Source organism: Poecilia latipinna, unplaced genomic scaffold, assembly GCF_001443285.1.
Source record: "Poecilia latipinna isolate Pla-1442-1.1 unplaced genomic scaffold, P_latipinna-1.0 Scaffold2903, whole genome shotgun sequence".
NCBI classification, from domain to species: Eukaryota; Metazoa; Chordata; class Actinopteri; order Cyprinodontiformes; family Poeciliidae; genus Poecilia; species Poecilia latipinna.
In genome coordinates this window covers 13,720-27,800 of record NW_015115519.1, presented here as the reverse complement: position 1 = coordinate 27,800, position 14,081 = coordinate 13,720, and the positions used below count along the sequence as shown (strand labels likewise).

Genomic DNA, 14,081 nt, shown 5'->3' with positions numbered 1-14,081 from the left:
AACGGCTCCAAGCTGATGAAGAGGAGGCTGCAGCAGGACAAGGTGCAGATCACCGAGCTGCTGCAGCACTGCGCCCGCAGCCAGGTGAGGGGGCGTTTAAAGCGACCCAGATAATTGTTCAGTCGTAGTTTCAGAGTTAACCCCTGACAGGAAGTGACCCGGAAGCTGTTATCTCTGTCCAGCTGGAGCTGCAGGGCGACCAGGAAGTGGTTGTCTACGACCAGAACTCTTCGGACCCGGCCGCACTCGGCGCCGACTCGTTCCTCAGCGTTCTGCTGGTGAAGTTGGAGAGGAGCTTCCCCTCAGTCCACCTGCTGTCAGGTCAGTTCCTCCTGCTGCTCATGACCTCTGGATGACCTGTCTGCTGGATGCTGATTGGGCCAAGCAGAACCAGTAACAGAACCAGTGAGCTGAACCGGACCTTCAGCAGGCTCGGTTCAGCTCACCGGTCCCAGACCAGCAGGATGATGAAGATGAGGAGTCTTCCTCCTCTGTGCTGCTTATGTAACGATGATGTAATCGTCCTCTGACTCCGCCTCCAAACTCCCTCCAGCTGTTACACAGAATCGGACCTAAAGGAGGTTCTGCTGCCCTTGAGCAGAACTGGGTCGGTACCACAGTCTCTCCGCTCTGACTGGACCGATGATCCAGGATCTTCTTAGTTGTTGTTGTAAACGAATATTTTAGTAATCGAGTAATCTATCGATTTTTCTTACGATTAATCGAGTAATCAGATAAATATTATGAAATAAAATATTGGTAAATCTTCCATAACACCAGTGTTACTATCAGATATCAATATCAGTCCATTTTTTCCATATTTGAGCTTCCCTAACAGTTACTTTTCTGTAGTTTAGAAACCTGTAACAATAACAGCTCACTTTCTAAGTTAACCTGAAGAAACGTTACACAAAAATCAGAAATTATATCCAATTTAATAATAGTCAGGCTCAGAAATACGCTTATAAAAAAAATTTAGTTTCTGTATTCATCTTAAGAGAGTTTAACAGATGAACTCTCACCTTGTCCCAAACCTGCCAACCTTTGGGTTTGACAATACGGGAAATGTCGCCTGGACTTTGGGAGGTTTGGTGTTGGAGGGCAGGCGAAGTAAGATGGGGGGGAGCAATACGGGATATTTACGGCTCCTTCGTTTGTCACACAGAAACTCATCGTTGACTAGCCACGATGATTTCCGCCTCCCGTTTGTTCAGACCGGGATGATGTGAAGTTTATTGTGCTGTTCGTCCGTAAAGCTGCTCTTACACTGTAAGCATCAGCCGCCCGCCGTGTTCAGTCTATCCGCTCACCTGTATAAATTCTCCTCAGCTTCTTCCCGCCGTTCGCTTTCAACCAGCAGCTCCAGAGCAGAAAGGCTGCCGAACTCCCGGCATCACACCAGTCATGTTAATGATGCTTATTGGTCCCCCAAAAACGATGAATTATCACCACTCAATAAAATCCCCGCGGGCCGAACTTGAAGATTGGACGTTATGCTGCTAACACTTAGCTTTCGTCAACAACTTGGAGGCGGAAGTCAGAGCTACGCGCAGCGCAAATAATGTTCCGGCCGGAACACGGCGCGCTAACTGATAAAACATAAATTAACAAAGCTTCGAGGCAGGAAAATTTCCCTCAAGGAATTTTAATAATCGAGGTACTCGAGGAATCGTTTCAGCCCTGATAGAGACCCACCGATCCGATACAGATATCTGATACTGCTACAGAACAGCTGGATGGATTTAAAGCGTTTTAAACACAGACATAAATGAAGTGATTTATGTAATAACAGCACCAGAACAGTGAAAAACACCAACAGCTCCACCAGCTGGTCAGACATGGAAAAACAACTTAATGTAAAATAAATAATAAGCAATAAAATCATGATTGTGTTTTAGGTGTTACAGTTGCAGTTAATCAGCACGGGGCGCAGCGCTGCTCCCGGTCAGCAGCTGCAGGCTGGGTGCCTTTAGCTACATGATAATGTCCTAGTAAAAGTTCTAAGGCTGAGAAACTGAAAAATGTCATGAATCATAACTATGTCATGAAGCATCAATTAGCCGTAAGCTTGCTTCAGACTTTCTCATCTTGTGGTTCTGGTTCTGGTGTCAGGCGGGTTCTGTGAGTTCTCCCAGCTGTTTCCGGGCCTGTGCGAGGGGAAGTCGGTTCTGGTTCCGTCCTGCCCGTCCCAGTCCGGCCCGGCTATCTCCAGCCTGGGCCCAACCCGGATCCTGCCACACTTGTACCTGGGCTGCCAGAGGGACGTCCTGAACAAGGTGGGGAGCTGTCCAGCTGCAGGATGCCTTGGTTCTGACTCGGTACTGACCCGGTTCTGTTGCAGGAGCTGATGCAGCAGAACGACATCGCCTTCGTCCTGAACGCCAGCAACACCTGCCCTAAACCGGACTTCGTCCCAGAATCCCACTTCCTCCGGGTTCCCGTCAACGACTCCTTCTGCGAGAAGATTCTGCCCTGGCTGGACCGGTCCCTGGATTTCATAGGTGTGTGTCCATCCTCAGTGGGCTCTCTGGTTCTGGTTCTGGTTCTGGCTCTGCTCAACCCGCTCTGTGTGTTTCAGAGAAAGCCAAGGCATCGGACGGCCGGGTTCTGGTCCACTGCCTGGCAGGAATCTCCCGCTCTGCCACCATCGCCATCGCCTACATCATGAAACGGATGGACATGTCTCTGGATGAGGCCTACCGGTCAGAACCAGAACCGCCACCAGCACAATGTTATCATGGCTCCCGCCCTCTGACCCCTCTCTCTCCGTCAGGTTCGTGAAAGAGAAGCGGCCGACCATCTCACCCAACTTCAACTTCCTGGGTCAGCTGCTAGACTTTGAGAAGAACATCAAGAGTCTGGACGGTTCCGAGAGCCAACCCGACCCACCCGGTGCCGGGCTTCTGGCCGGACAGCAGGGGGCAGAGCCTCCTTCGGAGCCCCAGCCCCCGCCCTGCGACCCGGCTGATCAGCTGGCCGAGGCTCTGGGCGGCGCCCAGCTGGCGGACGGGTCTGAGGACAGCGCCCGCCTCAAGCGCTCCTTCTCCCTGGACATCAAGGCATTCGGAGAGCCGGGCGCGAGCCCCGCCCACCGCGCCTTTGGGCCGCACACCGGGCCTGGTACGAGCCCCGCCCACCGCGCCTTTGGGCCACATGGCAGCCCGGGCGATGACTTCTACAAGGCGGCGCCGAGCAGCAAGGCGTGCCAGTTCTCCCCAGTGGAGGAAGTGTCGGAGCAGTCGACCCCGGAGCCGAGCCCAGACCAGGAGGAGGCGTCCGGGCCAGACCGGGTCAGCGGACCCGACCGGGAGGCCTCGCCAGGCTCCTGTCCCGCCCCCACAGGCCAGCCGGGCTCTAGCCCCGCCCCCAAAGCCCCGGCCGGCCCGCAGCACCTGCAGCGCTCCGGCAGCATGGAGGAGAGCAGCACCAGCTTCCTGCTGGGCCTGTCCCGCAGCCAGCAGCAGCTGGCCCGACCCGGCTCCGGTTCTGGTTCCGGTTCAGCTCTGAAGGGCTGGCACTCGGACATCCTGCTGGGGCCCGTGGCGGTGTCCGCCTCCTCACTGACCGCCGGCTGGTACCTGTCTTCTGAAACTACGCGGTTCTACTCGTCTGGGTCGGTCCTGAGTGGTGCTGGATTCGGCCCGCTGGGCTGTGGTGCCGGCCTGGAGGCGGTCCGGCGCCGGCAACGGGCCGGCGACCGCGGCAACTCGCGGCGCAGCTGGCACGAAGAGAGCAGCTTCGAGAAGCAACTGAAGAGGCGCAGCTGCCAGCTGGACGGGTCCAGAGAGGACATGAGGCCGGTTCCGACCCGGCCAGGCTTCTCCGGCAGCATGGAGGTCATCCAGGTGTCCTGAGCTGCAGCGGCGCCGTGACATCACAGACGGGGCTACGCCCACTTTAGGACAGGCATCTGGGAGCTGGCAGAACCCGACTAAACCTGGTGGAGTCTGGACTCACCAGGCTCATGGAGAATCACCAGAACCAAATCAGAATCACAGAGCGGTTCTGATCCAGAGGTTCTGTTCTGGACTGATCCAAGCAGAACCAAACCACTGATTCTGATAGAAGTCCTGTGATTAGTAGGTAGCAGCTGGTTCTGGTGCAGAACCGGGTTGGATTTGCTTCTGGATCAGAACCAGAACTGGGTCTGAGTAGATGATCAATGAAAGTTTGAACTTCACCTGGACAGTTCTGTGTTCTGACCCGGGTCATGATTCTGCAGAACTGTGATCTCAGGCTGAGACGCTCCAACATGTGGACCTGAGATACAGTGAGACGTTAGAAAGCCTCTGATTGGTTGATTGGTTCTGGTTTATTGGTTGGTTCTGATTGGTTGTTCATCAGGATCTTGTTGACCTGCAGGTATGAATAGGTTTTGTAATCTATAAGAGGCTCAGAAGTTCTTGGAGGTTCTGGTTGGTCAGACTGGGTCCATCTCCAGGGGAACCCTCAGGTGTCTGAGGGTCAGCAGGTCATGTGACCTCCCTCCGCTCACAGGTAATGTTGCACTATGTTTGAATGGTGAAATAAACAGACTCACCTGAAGTCACATGACTTCAGGTGAGTCTCCACCACTGGTGTGTGTGTGTGTGTGTTTCTGTGGGTGCAGGAAGCTTGGGACATTTAGACCAATAAAAACTTTATGAAAACTTCCTGTCCCAGTGTGTGGTTCTGGTTCCGCTCAGGCTTCAGAACCGCTGTCTCCTAGCAGGCTTGATGATCTAAGGGTTCTTTTTCCAGGTTAGTCCACACACAGCTGCATATCTGGGAAAACTGAGACATTTGTATTAGATTTGGCCTTAAATCCAGTAGAAAACTGAGTTGAATATCACTAAAAATGATTTATACAACTCCGACCAAAGTGGAGATGTGAGAAAACTCCATATTTTTGTTTGTTTATGGGAAGATTCAGGTTCCCGCGCTTTATGGTCTGAGACAAAAAAAAGCGGTAATATTTCCACACAGTTGCTTTGACATAATTCCTAATCACATTGTCCTGAGTTTTACTAATACGCTGTTTAAAAGCAGTTTAATTTATAAATAAACCTTTATAAAAAAAAAAACAAAACCCTGGCGCTATGTTGAATTCATAACAGGAAGTGCTGGTTGTCTCAAAGCAATCTGATTGGCTGGCAGGTTTTGGCTTGCGCTAAACTGCCCGCTTTGGGAGCGAGAAGTTTAAAACTACGATCAGACGGATTTGCTCGGGTTCAGTTGGTTGAAAACTTTCAGAAATCGATCCCGTGTGTATATTTTCATCAATGTGGAAGAGATATTGGTGTTTGAAAAGACTCAGCAACGTGCATAAAAGCCCTGAATACGGTAGGGTGAGTTAACCCCTGCATGACGAGCATATTTAGCAGCTAGCATAGCACCGCTAGCCCTAACTGTCACTCAAGACTGCGGCCTTCCTGAGGAACATTTGCTGAGTCCGATTAGTCCATCCGGTTCTCCAGACGCTGCAGGTCTGCAGTCCCAGAGCAGGTGAATTCTGCTGCTGTCCTAATGGTTCCGTGGTTACGAAGCTGAAGTTGGTTCGATTCGGGAAATGGCTAAAGGGCGATTCCACCTAATTATTCACGACTTTCCGCATCTTTAATCAACTCTAGTTAAAAAAAACTACAACACCTGGACACTCCAAACCTGGACTGGGTTATTCTGCTCTAACAGCAGAATATTTAAAACCATGTTTGGGATTTGTGAAACTTCAATAAAGTTCTGATGACTATTCACACTTGCTCCATGCAGGTTTGTTCAAATTCAATTAATCCCAAAGGAAATTAAATGTTGGTGCAACTCATTAATTCTTCAAAGTGTTATTGTAGATGGTGATGGCTGTTGGAAGGAAAGATCAGCAGCGGTCTGTTAAGTAATGTTTCACAAATCCCAAACATTGTTTTAAATATTCTGCTATTATAGCAGAATAACCCAGTCCAGGTTTGAAGTGTCTAGGTGTTGTATTTTTTTAAAACTAGAGTTGCTTAAAGATGCGGAAGCCAGTGAATAATTGGGTGGAATCGCCTTTAGCCATCTCCGGATCGGAACCAACTTTAGCTTCGTTCCGTGGTTCATCTATTGGAATTAATTTTGGTCTAATAAACCAAGCAGCAGTCTTGATAATGATCTTTGTTTCAGGCCAGCCCTAAAATGATTCTTGGATGATCTGAACTCTGGTTCATCAAATAAAAACCGATCAATAACTGATCAGATGGGACTGATCAATAATGATTTGCGACATCAGGAGCGCATTTGTTTCTGTTGCAGGGCTTTAGTTGTCCGGCAGAGGGCGGTAGAGCATCACTGAGCTGCGACTGGCAGATTTATGTCTCAGTTGGTGAAGATGCTGCAGGTTTTGTATTATTTTCATCTGATTTAGTCTGAGATTATAGCAACGTTTGAGTTTAGAACCGAAAATTATTCCCAGGTTTTACTTTGAGACGGAATATTTGAAACTTGGCTATGAGAAAACGTTCACATTGGAGCACCATAATTCTGATTTTTATAGATTCAGTTCTATTTATGGAAGAATAAAACTGGACAGAACCTCCTGTCCAAACTGGGGTTCTGGTTCTGGAAAGTTTTAAACCAAGTTGGTTGGAAGATATGATTTTTAAAACTATTTTATATTAAAATAAATGAATTAGATTAAATTGTTTCAACAAATTATGAGCAGAGAATCAGATTAAAGCTTAAGACTTTTTTTATTTTTATTTTAAGCCGTAGAGAACGTTTCATTTTTTCTTCTGGAGAATAAATGATTTACAGGCATTGTGTTACTGAAGCTTAGATTATTTGTACATTTTTAAATATTTTCAGATTTCACATTTTTCCTTCTTGTTAAAGGAAAACTTTATGACTGCAGAAAGCTATAAAGTTTAAAATATTAATATTTTTAATGTTTATTTAACAACTTCAGTTTTATTTGGTAAAGCTGCGATTTTATTTTGAAAGTCCGGAGGGGCGTGGCCAGGGCGCCGCGCTGCCTGTCAGTCAGCGCTCAGGGACAGTTTGACCCTCGCTGCTTTGCAGAAAGCTGCTGTAAGCCGAACCGGACCGGAGTCCAACAGTTTCCACTAAGCCGCCGCTGTCGGAACGGGAACCGACCCGAACCGGTGAACTGAGCCATGCGGTTCTGACCCGGTCCGGACCGGTGGATGAGTCCAGAGCTGCAGGTAAGCTCGCTTTAATTCTCCGAGAGCCGCTTCAGCTCCTCCCAAAAACAAACACAGGTGGACTGGGAGGTTCGGGGTCTGGACGGACACGGAGGAATGTCAGAAACACCAGCAGAACCTCCAGCTGGTACCGGATGGTTCATAAGATTTAAAGACAGAACTTGAATGGACAGGAACCAACCAAGTGGAACCACTGAAAGCTTCTGGTTCTGTGACCAGAGCAGATTTGAGGTCAGCTGACCTGCTAATCAGGAGCAGCTGATCCAATCAGGAACCAGAGTGGTCCCGTTTGGACTCACCCTTGTTCTGAACAGGAGTTCTTGGTGGTTCTGGATCCAGTTCCTGGGGTTCTGGTGGTTCTGGTTCTGTTGACTGTCTACATGTAGAACTGATTGATCTGAAGTCAAGGCGGTCCGGTTCGTATCAGAACCACTCACTGGTTCTGATTCGACTGGGTTGTGCTGTCGGAGGAAGCATGGGGCGATAGTGGGCGGTTCCTGAGGACCAGGAGTTCTGGTTCTGGTCCAGCTGTTTGGTTCTGGATTTTCTGACTGGAATGGGTTCAGTCAGTAGAACCAGAACCCGTTTCTATGTTCTGGAGTTCTGACCTGCCTGGTTCTGGTTCTGGTCGGCCTGGGGGCGGTGCTTGTTAAGTGAGATGACCTCCCTGACCAATCGGCTCGTCGTCCTGCCGCTGTAACTGTTACCAGGCGTTTCCCGGGAGACGCCTTGTTTGTGCAGTTGCCGGGGCGACGGTGTGATGTAACCGTACCTGCCAGGTGTGCTGCAGCAGTGCCGAGAGATCAGGAGTCGAGTTGCAGAGGAAGCTCTCCTTTGCCTGCTGCTCCCGGACCGGATCGCTGTGAGGAAGGCCCGGGTCGCCCAGAACCAACATGGCCGCCCTCGGCCCAGTCTTCACTATTATCATTTATAATAAGAGAATAATTTAGTGTTGGGAGTCTGGATGTAACCGATACAGTCTGTTTTGTTGGGTCGGTTCTGACCCGGTTGACGGTTCCCTGGCCATCTGCCACCTGTTGGCTCACCTTTACGCCCCGCCCCCACCTGCCAGCCACCAATTAGAGGCTTAACGAGCTGATCCCCACTAATCTGCTCCTTCCTCCAGTCAGCGGACTGACAACAGCCTGGTTCTGGTTCTGATTCACCGGATCGACTCAGCTCCTGGATCCAGTTAGAACTGACAGCACCAGAACCAGAGTAGAACCTGGTGGAGAACTGGAAGTGTTTTGGGGATTAAAGCAGAACCAGTAGAACAGCTTCATGGCCCATTTCAGAACCAGCTCAGAACTGTCCGGTCCAGATCTAAATGTTCAACTACTACGAGATGAACTACTCGGTTCTGATCCATATTCTGCTGATGGTTTGTACCTGTCCGAACTGCAAGCCCAGCATGTTGCCTGCTGAGATCCAAACGAACCAATCAGAGCACACTACTGATTGAAACTCATTATTTTCGCTTCCTGTCTGTAAGCCCCGCCCCTTTCGCTCCGCCCCCTGTGAGCGGGAATGCCGACCTGGCTCTTCCAGGATTACTATGGATTATTTTTAGGCCCGTGCTGCATTTAGGTTCTGGGCTGGAACCGGGTCAGGCGGTCCATGTGGACCCTGCAGTCTGTCTCACGTGATGGAACCTCTCTGCAGCAGAGGTCGGAGGTCACAGAGCCTGCTTCCTTCCAAAATAAAATCCCTTCTGATGCCAGCTAAAGCAGGGCTTTTATTGTGAAAGGCCATACTGGTCCAAATAGGTTCTGAATGAAACAGATCTGCTCGATCAGAATCGGTTCTGGAAAAGGAGAAACCTTCAATGACTTGTTTCATCAGACAGAACCCTGAGCGGATCAGAACCGATCAGAACCTGTCCAGAAGACTCCTATCGGTTCTGAACTTGTTTTGGACTGATCTGGTTCTGGTACTGGTTGATCTGTTGAACAGTGAGCATCGTCCTGATCATAGATCCAAACAGAACTGGTCTGAGAGCGGACAGAACCTCACTGGTTCTATGTGAGGAAGAGTTGGGTCTGTATGGGTTCTGGTTCCTTTAAGAGGCTGAGTCAATGATTCTGGAGGTTCTGGTCTGGGCCTGCAGGTGGTTCTGGTCCCAGGCCCATGGGCAGGCTGCATGTAGGTTACTGGGCTAAAGAGGCCCGGTCGGCCTGGATTCTGGAGGTTCTAATCAATCGGCTCTGTCAATAGACCGATCGGGCCGACCCAGTAAACCCAGTGATCCCAGTGCTTCCCATCCTCTGCTTTTGAAATGGGAGTGGGACGAATGGAGGACGGCCAGAACCCGAACCGGACCCAAACGGAGCCCGAATCGGAGCTTAAATGGTTCTAAGAATTACATCCACACCAGGACAATAAATCAGCAGAACAACACAAGAGCTGGGTCAGAACCACCAGGTTCTGATTGTCGCACCGGGTCAGAACCACCAGGTTCTGATTGTCGCACCGGGTCAGAACCACCAGGTTCTGATTGTCGCACCGGGTCAGAACCACCAGGTTCTGAGTTAAATGCTTCTGGAAGAAAATCTGGAAAAATCCTCCCAAGTTAAACTGGGATTGTGTCATAGTTCTGCCTCTGATCAGAATTGTAAAACCTCTCAGGTTCTGGTTCAAACTGACCTGTAGAACTTCTGGTTCTGGTTCTGTGGTTCTGCTGAGCCCAGGCTGATGAATAGCTGTGTAATGATTAGCCGATAAGCAGCACAGGGTCGTGGGTTGTGTTAACGGGTAATTTGTCATCTCTTAATGAATGACTGGAGGGGAAGTCCAGAGACCGGACCAGAACCAGGTTCCTTCTGTCCCGGCTCAGATCTGATGATTTCTGATGACTTATTGATTTATTTATCGCTCAACCAGCACTGGTGACCGAAGCGCTCCTGGAAAATCACCAGAGAAAGAAAGAAAAGCCTAGAATCAACAACGGAAAAAGGAAAAGCTAGGCTAGGCTATGATGCCTGTCTAAAGAAACAAAGATGGCGGATCAGAGGGGAAACGGAGGTGCAGACCAGTGAGTCAAACATCCTCACTTTCTTCAAGAGCTAGTTGAGTCAGAATATATAAAACCCATTAAACTACTAAAACATTAAGAAATGGCATTCAAAAAGCACTTCATTGATTTTCTGAAGCTAATTTAGAAATATTTGCAAGAAATTTTGCGAAATTTGCGTTTAAGTATGACGGTAAATGCCGCTTTTTGTCACTCGCAACATCAACCGAGAAGGACCTCGCAGCAGCAAACAGACCACTGTCAGTCTCGGACCTTATTTGGAAATGGGACCTTTTCAATCTGGAAGTGAAGGGGGCGCTATTTCCTATATTATCCGCGGTCTCCCGGTTTTATTTTCTTTTGAAATCTGTGATGCATCTTCATCTTTGGGAAGGAGTTTCACTCAGCGTGTATTTGAATTTCTCTCTTTCATTCACTGCAGTGCAGCTCACAGCTTTTAACTATTGTATAACTATTGTGATTCTATGAATGTGTTTTATTTGATCAGAGTTGAAGGAAAATTTCCACCATGGTAAATTAAATAGTTTCATCATATTTTTTACTGTATATAAGACTCTACCATCAAGAAGTCTCAGAATATGGCACAGTAAAAGCAAAAATGTGAATTTTTACTTGTATCTGTTTAACAACCAGATTATTGTTCTGTTAACCCTAAGGAGAGATTTAGCAGTACACAGAAAGCTACAGAATTAGTTGAAAACTGTGAGCTGGGCTGAATTAAATAAAAGAGAAAAAATCAAATACACGCTGAGAGTGAAACTCCTTCCCAAAGATGAAGATGCATCACAGATTTGATTAAAAAGAAAATAAAAACGGGAGACCGCGGATAATATAGGGAATATAGGCGCTCCTTCACTTCCGGAGTAAAATGGTCCCATTTCCAAATAAGGTCTGAGACTGACAGCGGTCCGTCCCGCCGCTCTGTCTGCTGCAGCGAGGTGGACTTTTTTTTTTTTTAGTGAGGTTGGACTTGCAGCAATCACGGACAGTAACTTGACATGAAGTTGGCGGGGAAGTAGAAGAAAAAAACACTGCCCCCTGCAGGTGGGAGTTAGCATCGCTTAGACTGAATGTTGGGCACCATTTTTGCTGAAAATCTGCAATAAGCTCACAATTATTCATTAGCGCTAGAAAGTGTGGGGGTCTGTGGATTTTGTGAGAATTCCTGTGACAAACTGGAGAGACGGGTTGATGGAATTTGATAAAAACTGTTTGATTTGATTGATAAAATAATATTGTGGCTCTGGGCTTTTAGTTTGACACGTGATCTACCACAAGTTGGTTCCAGTCAGGGGAGGTATTCATACCTGTTCAGGTGTTTGTACCTGGTCATGTACCGGGTCGCTCCACTTCAATCGGACCAGAAACAAAGAGAACAAAGCTGCTGAGAGTTTCAGTTCTGTGGTGGAAACTAAAGAGGATTGAAAAGATTTACACTCATGTGGACTCTGACCACACACACACACACACACACAGCAATCACCTCCCCCGCTGAAATCCAGGTAAACAGAACATGAAGGAGACCTGCAGCTTGGAGCTGATTCACACACCACTGACTGGCTCCATGTGTGTGTGTGTGTGTGTGTCCCTCTGAGTTCCTCTTCAGATAAAAACTGTCGTCAGGAGGAACCATGTGGGAGCGTTCACTTTCTCCACCCAGAACAAACAGGAGGAACCACTGACCTTTGACCCCCACTCTTTATTAATAAACGTCCAGTAAATGCTATGACATCATCAGAGGGGCGGGGCATTGGGGTGGCAGGTGTTTTGGAGGAAGTAGAGCATGTCTTCCTCTTGTTGGCTGAGGGAAGTTCCTGTTTGTTCCTCCTGTAGCTGCATGCTAGCATGGTGCGTTCACTGGTCAGGAAAAAATTAGAATTTACAGTTTGGCTGTGAGGTGAGCTTCTGGTAATAATGTTACCAGAAAAAAAGTCGTATGATAACAGAAATAATTCGGAAAGTTTTACGACAAAGTCCAAATAAAATGAGGTCAAATTTGTAGCAATATAAAATCATTGTTGTTGTTCTTCCAGAATAAAGTCGCAGTAATACGAGGAAATCGTACAAATTGGAGAATAATTGTTGTAATAATGCAAGAAATTGTATTACAATTTTAGATATTACAAAAATAAAGTTGTAATATTACGAGAAAAAGCGATCCGATTATAAACTGTTTAAACCGGATCAGGTCCAGTTGAAAAACATTCCAGAATGCTTTTAAACGGGTCCTGGTTCCGTTCCAGCCGGTCCTGGTTCCGTTCCAGCCGGTCCTGGTTCCGTTCCAGCCGGTCCTGGTTCTGTTAAATGTGTGTTCTGCTGTCCCTCTGTTTTGTCTGGCTGTGGGCTTTTCCTCCCTAATCGCCGCCTTGCAGGCGGCTCTGCAGAGATACAGTCAGGTTTCCATGGAAACGGGCTGGGAATAAAAGCCAGTCCTGGGAAAAGTAATCACACGTGGCTGAAGGTGCAGACTGGATCATAAATCAGCTCTGGGTTCATTCAGCCTGGATGGGAGGTTCTGACGGGTCGGAACTGTCACATGGGCCAGCAATGGGTTCAGGAACGTGAAGCGTGGTGAGGAGGTTTGCTGTTTTTCAGCGGATCAGCAACAGTAAACGCTTCAGACTGAAATTGATCCAGAGAGAACCGACGTTCAGGGTGATGGATCAATTAGGGATCAATAACTGATCAGCAGCGTTAAACTAGAGGTTCAGTCCCTTCACTATTATATTTCTCTGAAGTTCAAAGAAAAAGTTCAGCACTAAATTAGATACCAGCAGGAAGTGAGGGGAAAGTTTGGTGGAAGGAAAAAAACAAATCAAGATTTCTCAGGCCAAAGGCGAAGAGCTGCTGGGAGTTTAGGTGCTGCTGTTCTTTACACCTGGATGGTTCTGGTTCTGGTTGTGTCCCTGACGTGTGTGTGTGTGTGTGTGTGTGTGTGTGTGTGTGTGTGTGTGTGTGTGTGTTTTCCAGCTGAGCGTCGCTGTGCCGCAGGATGAACGGATTTGATCCTCCAGCTCTGAACGTCTTCAGCTCCAACATCAAGTGAGTCACATGATGATGACATGATGATGATGACATCATCATTATGCCATTTAATTAACTGGAAGCTTTGATCTTTTACATTATCTACAGTTTTTATTATTCAGTTCAAATTTTAAAGTTGTGCAAAAACCAAAAGATGAAACGTTTTTAAACTGGAATAAAACGGATCAGAACCAGAATTCCTGATCGTTTGGGAATTTCTTAGTCCAGATGTGTTCATGTTTTATTCAGTACCTGGGGGTCCAATGTTCTGCCTGATCAGAACTTTGTTCACGTCTATAGTATGAATCTCTGTTATTGATCAAAATAATTAAAATATAAACTCAGAGTTTTATTCAGAGTTAAACTCTGCAGGAAGAATTGGTTCCGGTTCCAGACGGACCCGAAAAGCTGCTGAGCTTCACAACGCTGCACTCACACTGTGTGTGTGTGTGGTTGTTTCAGAGTGTTTGTGCGCCATCTGTCAGCTGATCCTGTTTTTCATCAGCAGCTCAACGTGTGAAAATCTGCTCTTTCAGCTGATCCGAGGTCAGACGATAAGTCATTGATGTGCAGACTGATCCTGTCACATCAATAAATTAATTAATCGATCAGCAAGTTTGAAAACAAACTTTAAGCAGTTAAACAACATTTCTGTTTTTAAAACTGTTTATTCTTAATGTTATTATTTTATTGGTAACAGAAAATCAACCTGAAGAGAAATGAAGGAAAAACGATCTGTTCCTCTTTAAATTATTATAATTATCTAATTTATTAAATGAGTGTTGATGGAGGAGTTCATCCATCCTCACTGGGGCTGGTTGGATGGTTGGATGCCCGGTTGGATGGTTGGATGC

The 14,081-nt window shown here is 47.5% G+C and overlaps 2 protein-coding genes across 4 annotated transcripts in view; both read left to right on the top strand.

The window, feature by feature from the left end:
* Positions 1-4,642, top strand: part of dusp16 (dual specificity phosphatase 16) — a 10,373-nt gene extending 5,731 nt beyond the window's left edge. Inside the window, exons 3-8 of one of the 3 annotated variants that reach the window (XM_015021963.1) lie at positions 49-84; positions 183-321; positions 2,113-2,276; positions 2,342-2,501; positions 2,579-2,702; positions 2,774-4,642. In XM_015021963.1, coding sequence (XP_014877449.1) covers positions 49-84; positions 183-321; positions 2,113-2,276; positions 2,342-2,501; positions 2,579-2,702; positions 2,774-3,854 — 1,704 coding nt within the window. In that variant the 3' untranslated portion in view covers positions 3,855-4,642. Of the gene's footprint in view, positions 1-6; positions 85-182; positions 322-2,112; positions 2,277-2,341; positions 2,502-2,578; positions 2,703-2,773 lie in introns of those variants that run through there. The other 2 variants (XM_015021964.1, XM_015021962.1) reach the window with 2 other exon arrangements.
* A 2,308-nt stretch (positions 4,643-6,950) lies between these two features.
* Positions 6,951-14,081, top strand: part of eps8a (EGFR pathway substrate 8a, signaling adaptor) — a 14,544-nt gene continuing 7,413 nt past the window's right edge. The window contains exons 1-2 of the mRNA XM_015021960.1: positions 6,951-7,172; positions 13,174-13,245. Of these exons, the coding sequence (XP_014877446.1) occupies positions 13,196-13,245 (50 nt within the window). The 5' untranslated portion in view covers positions 6,951-7,172; positions 13,174-13,195. The remainder of the gene's footprint in view (positions 7,173-13,173; positions 13,246-14,081) is intronic.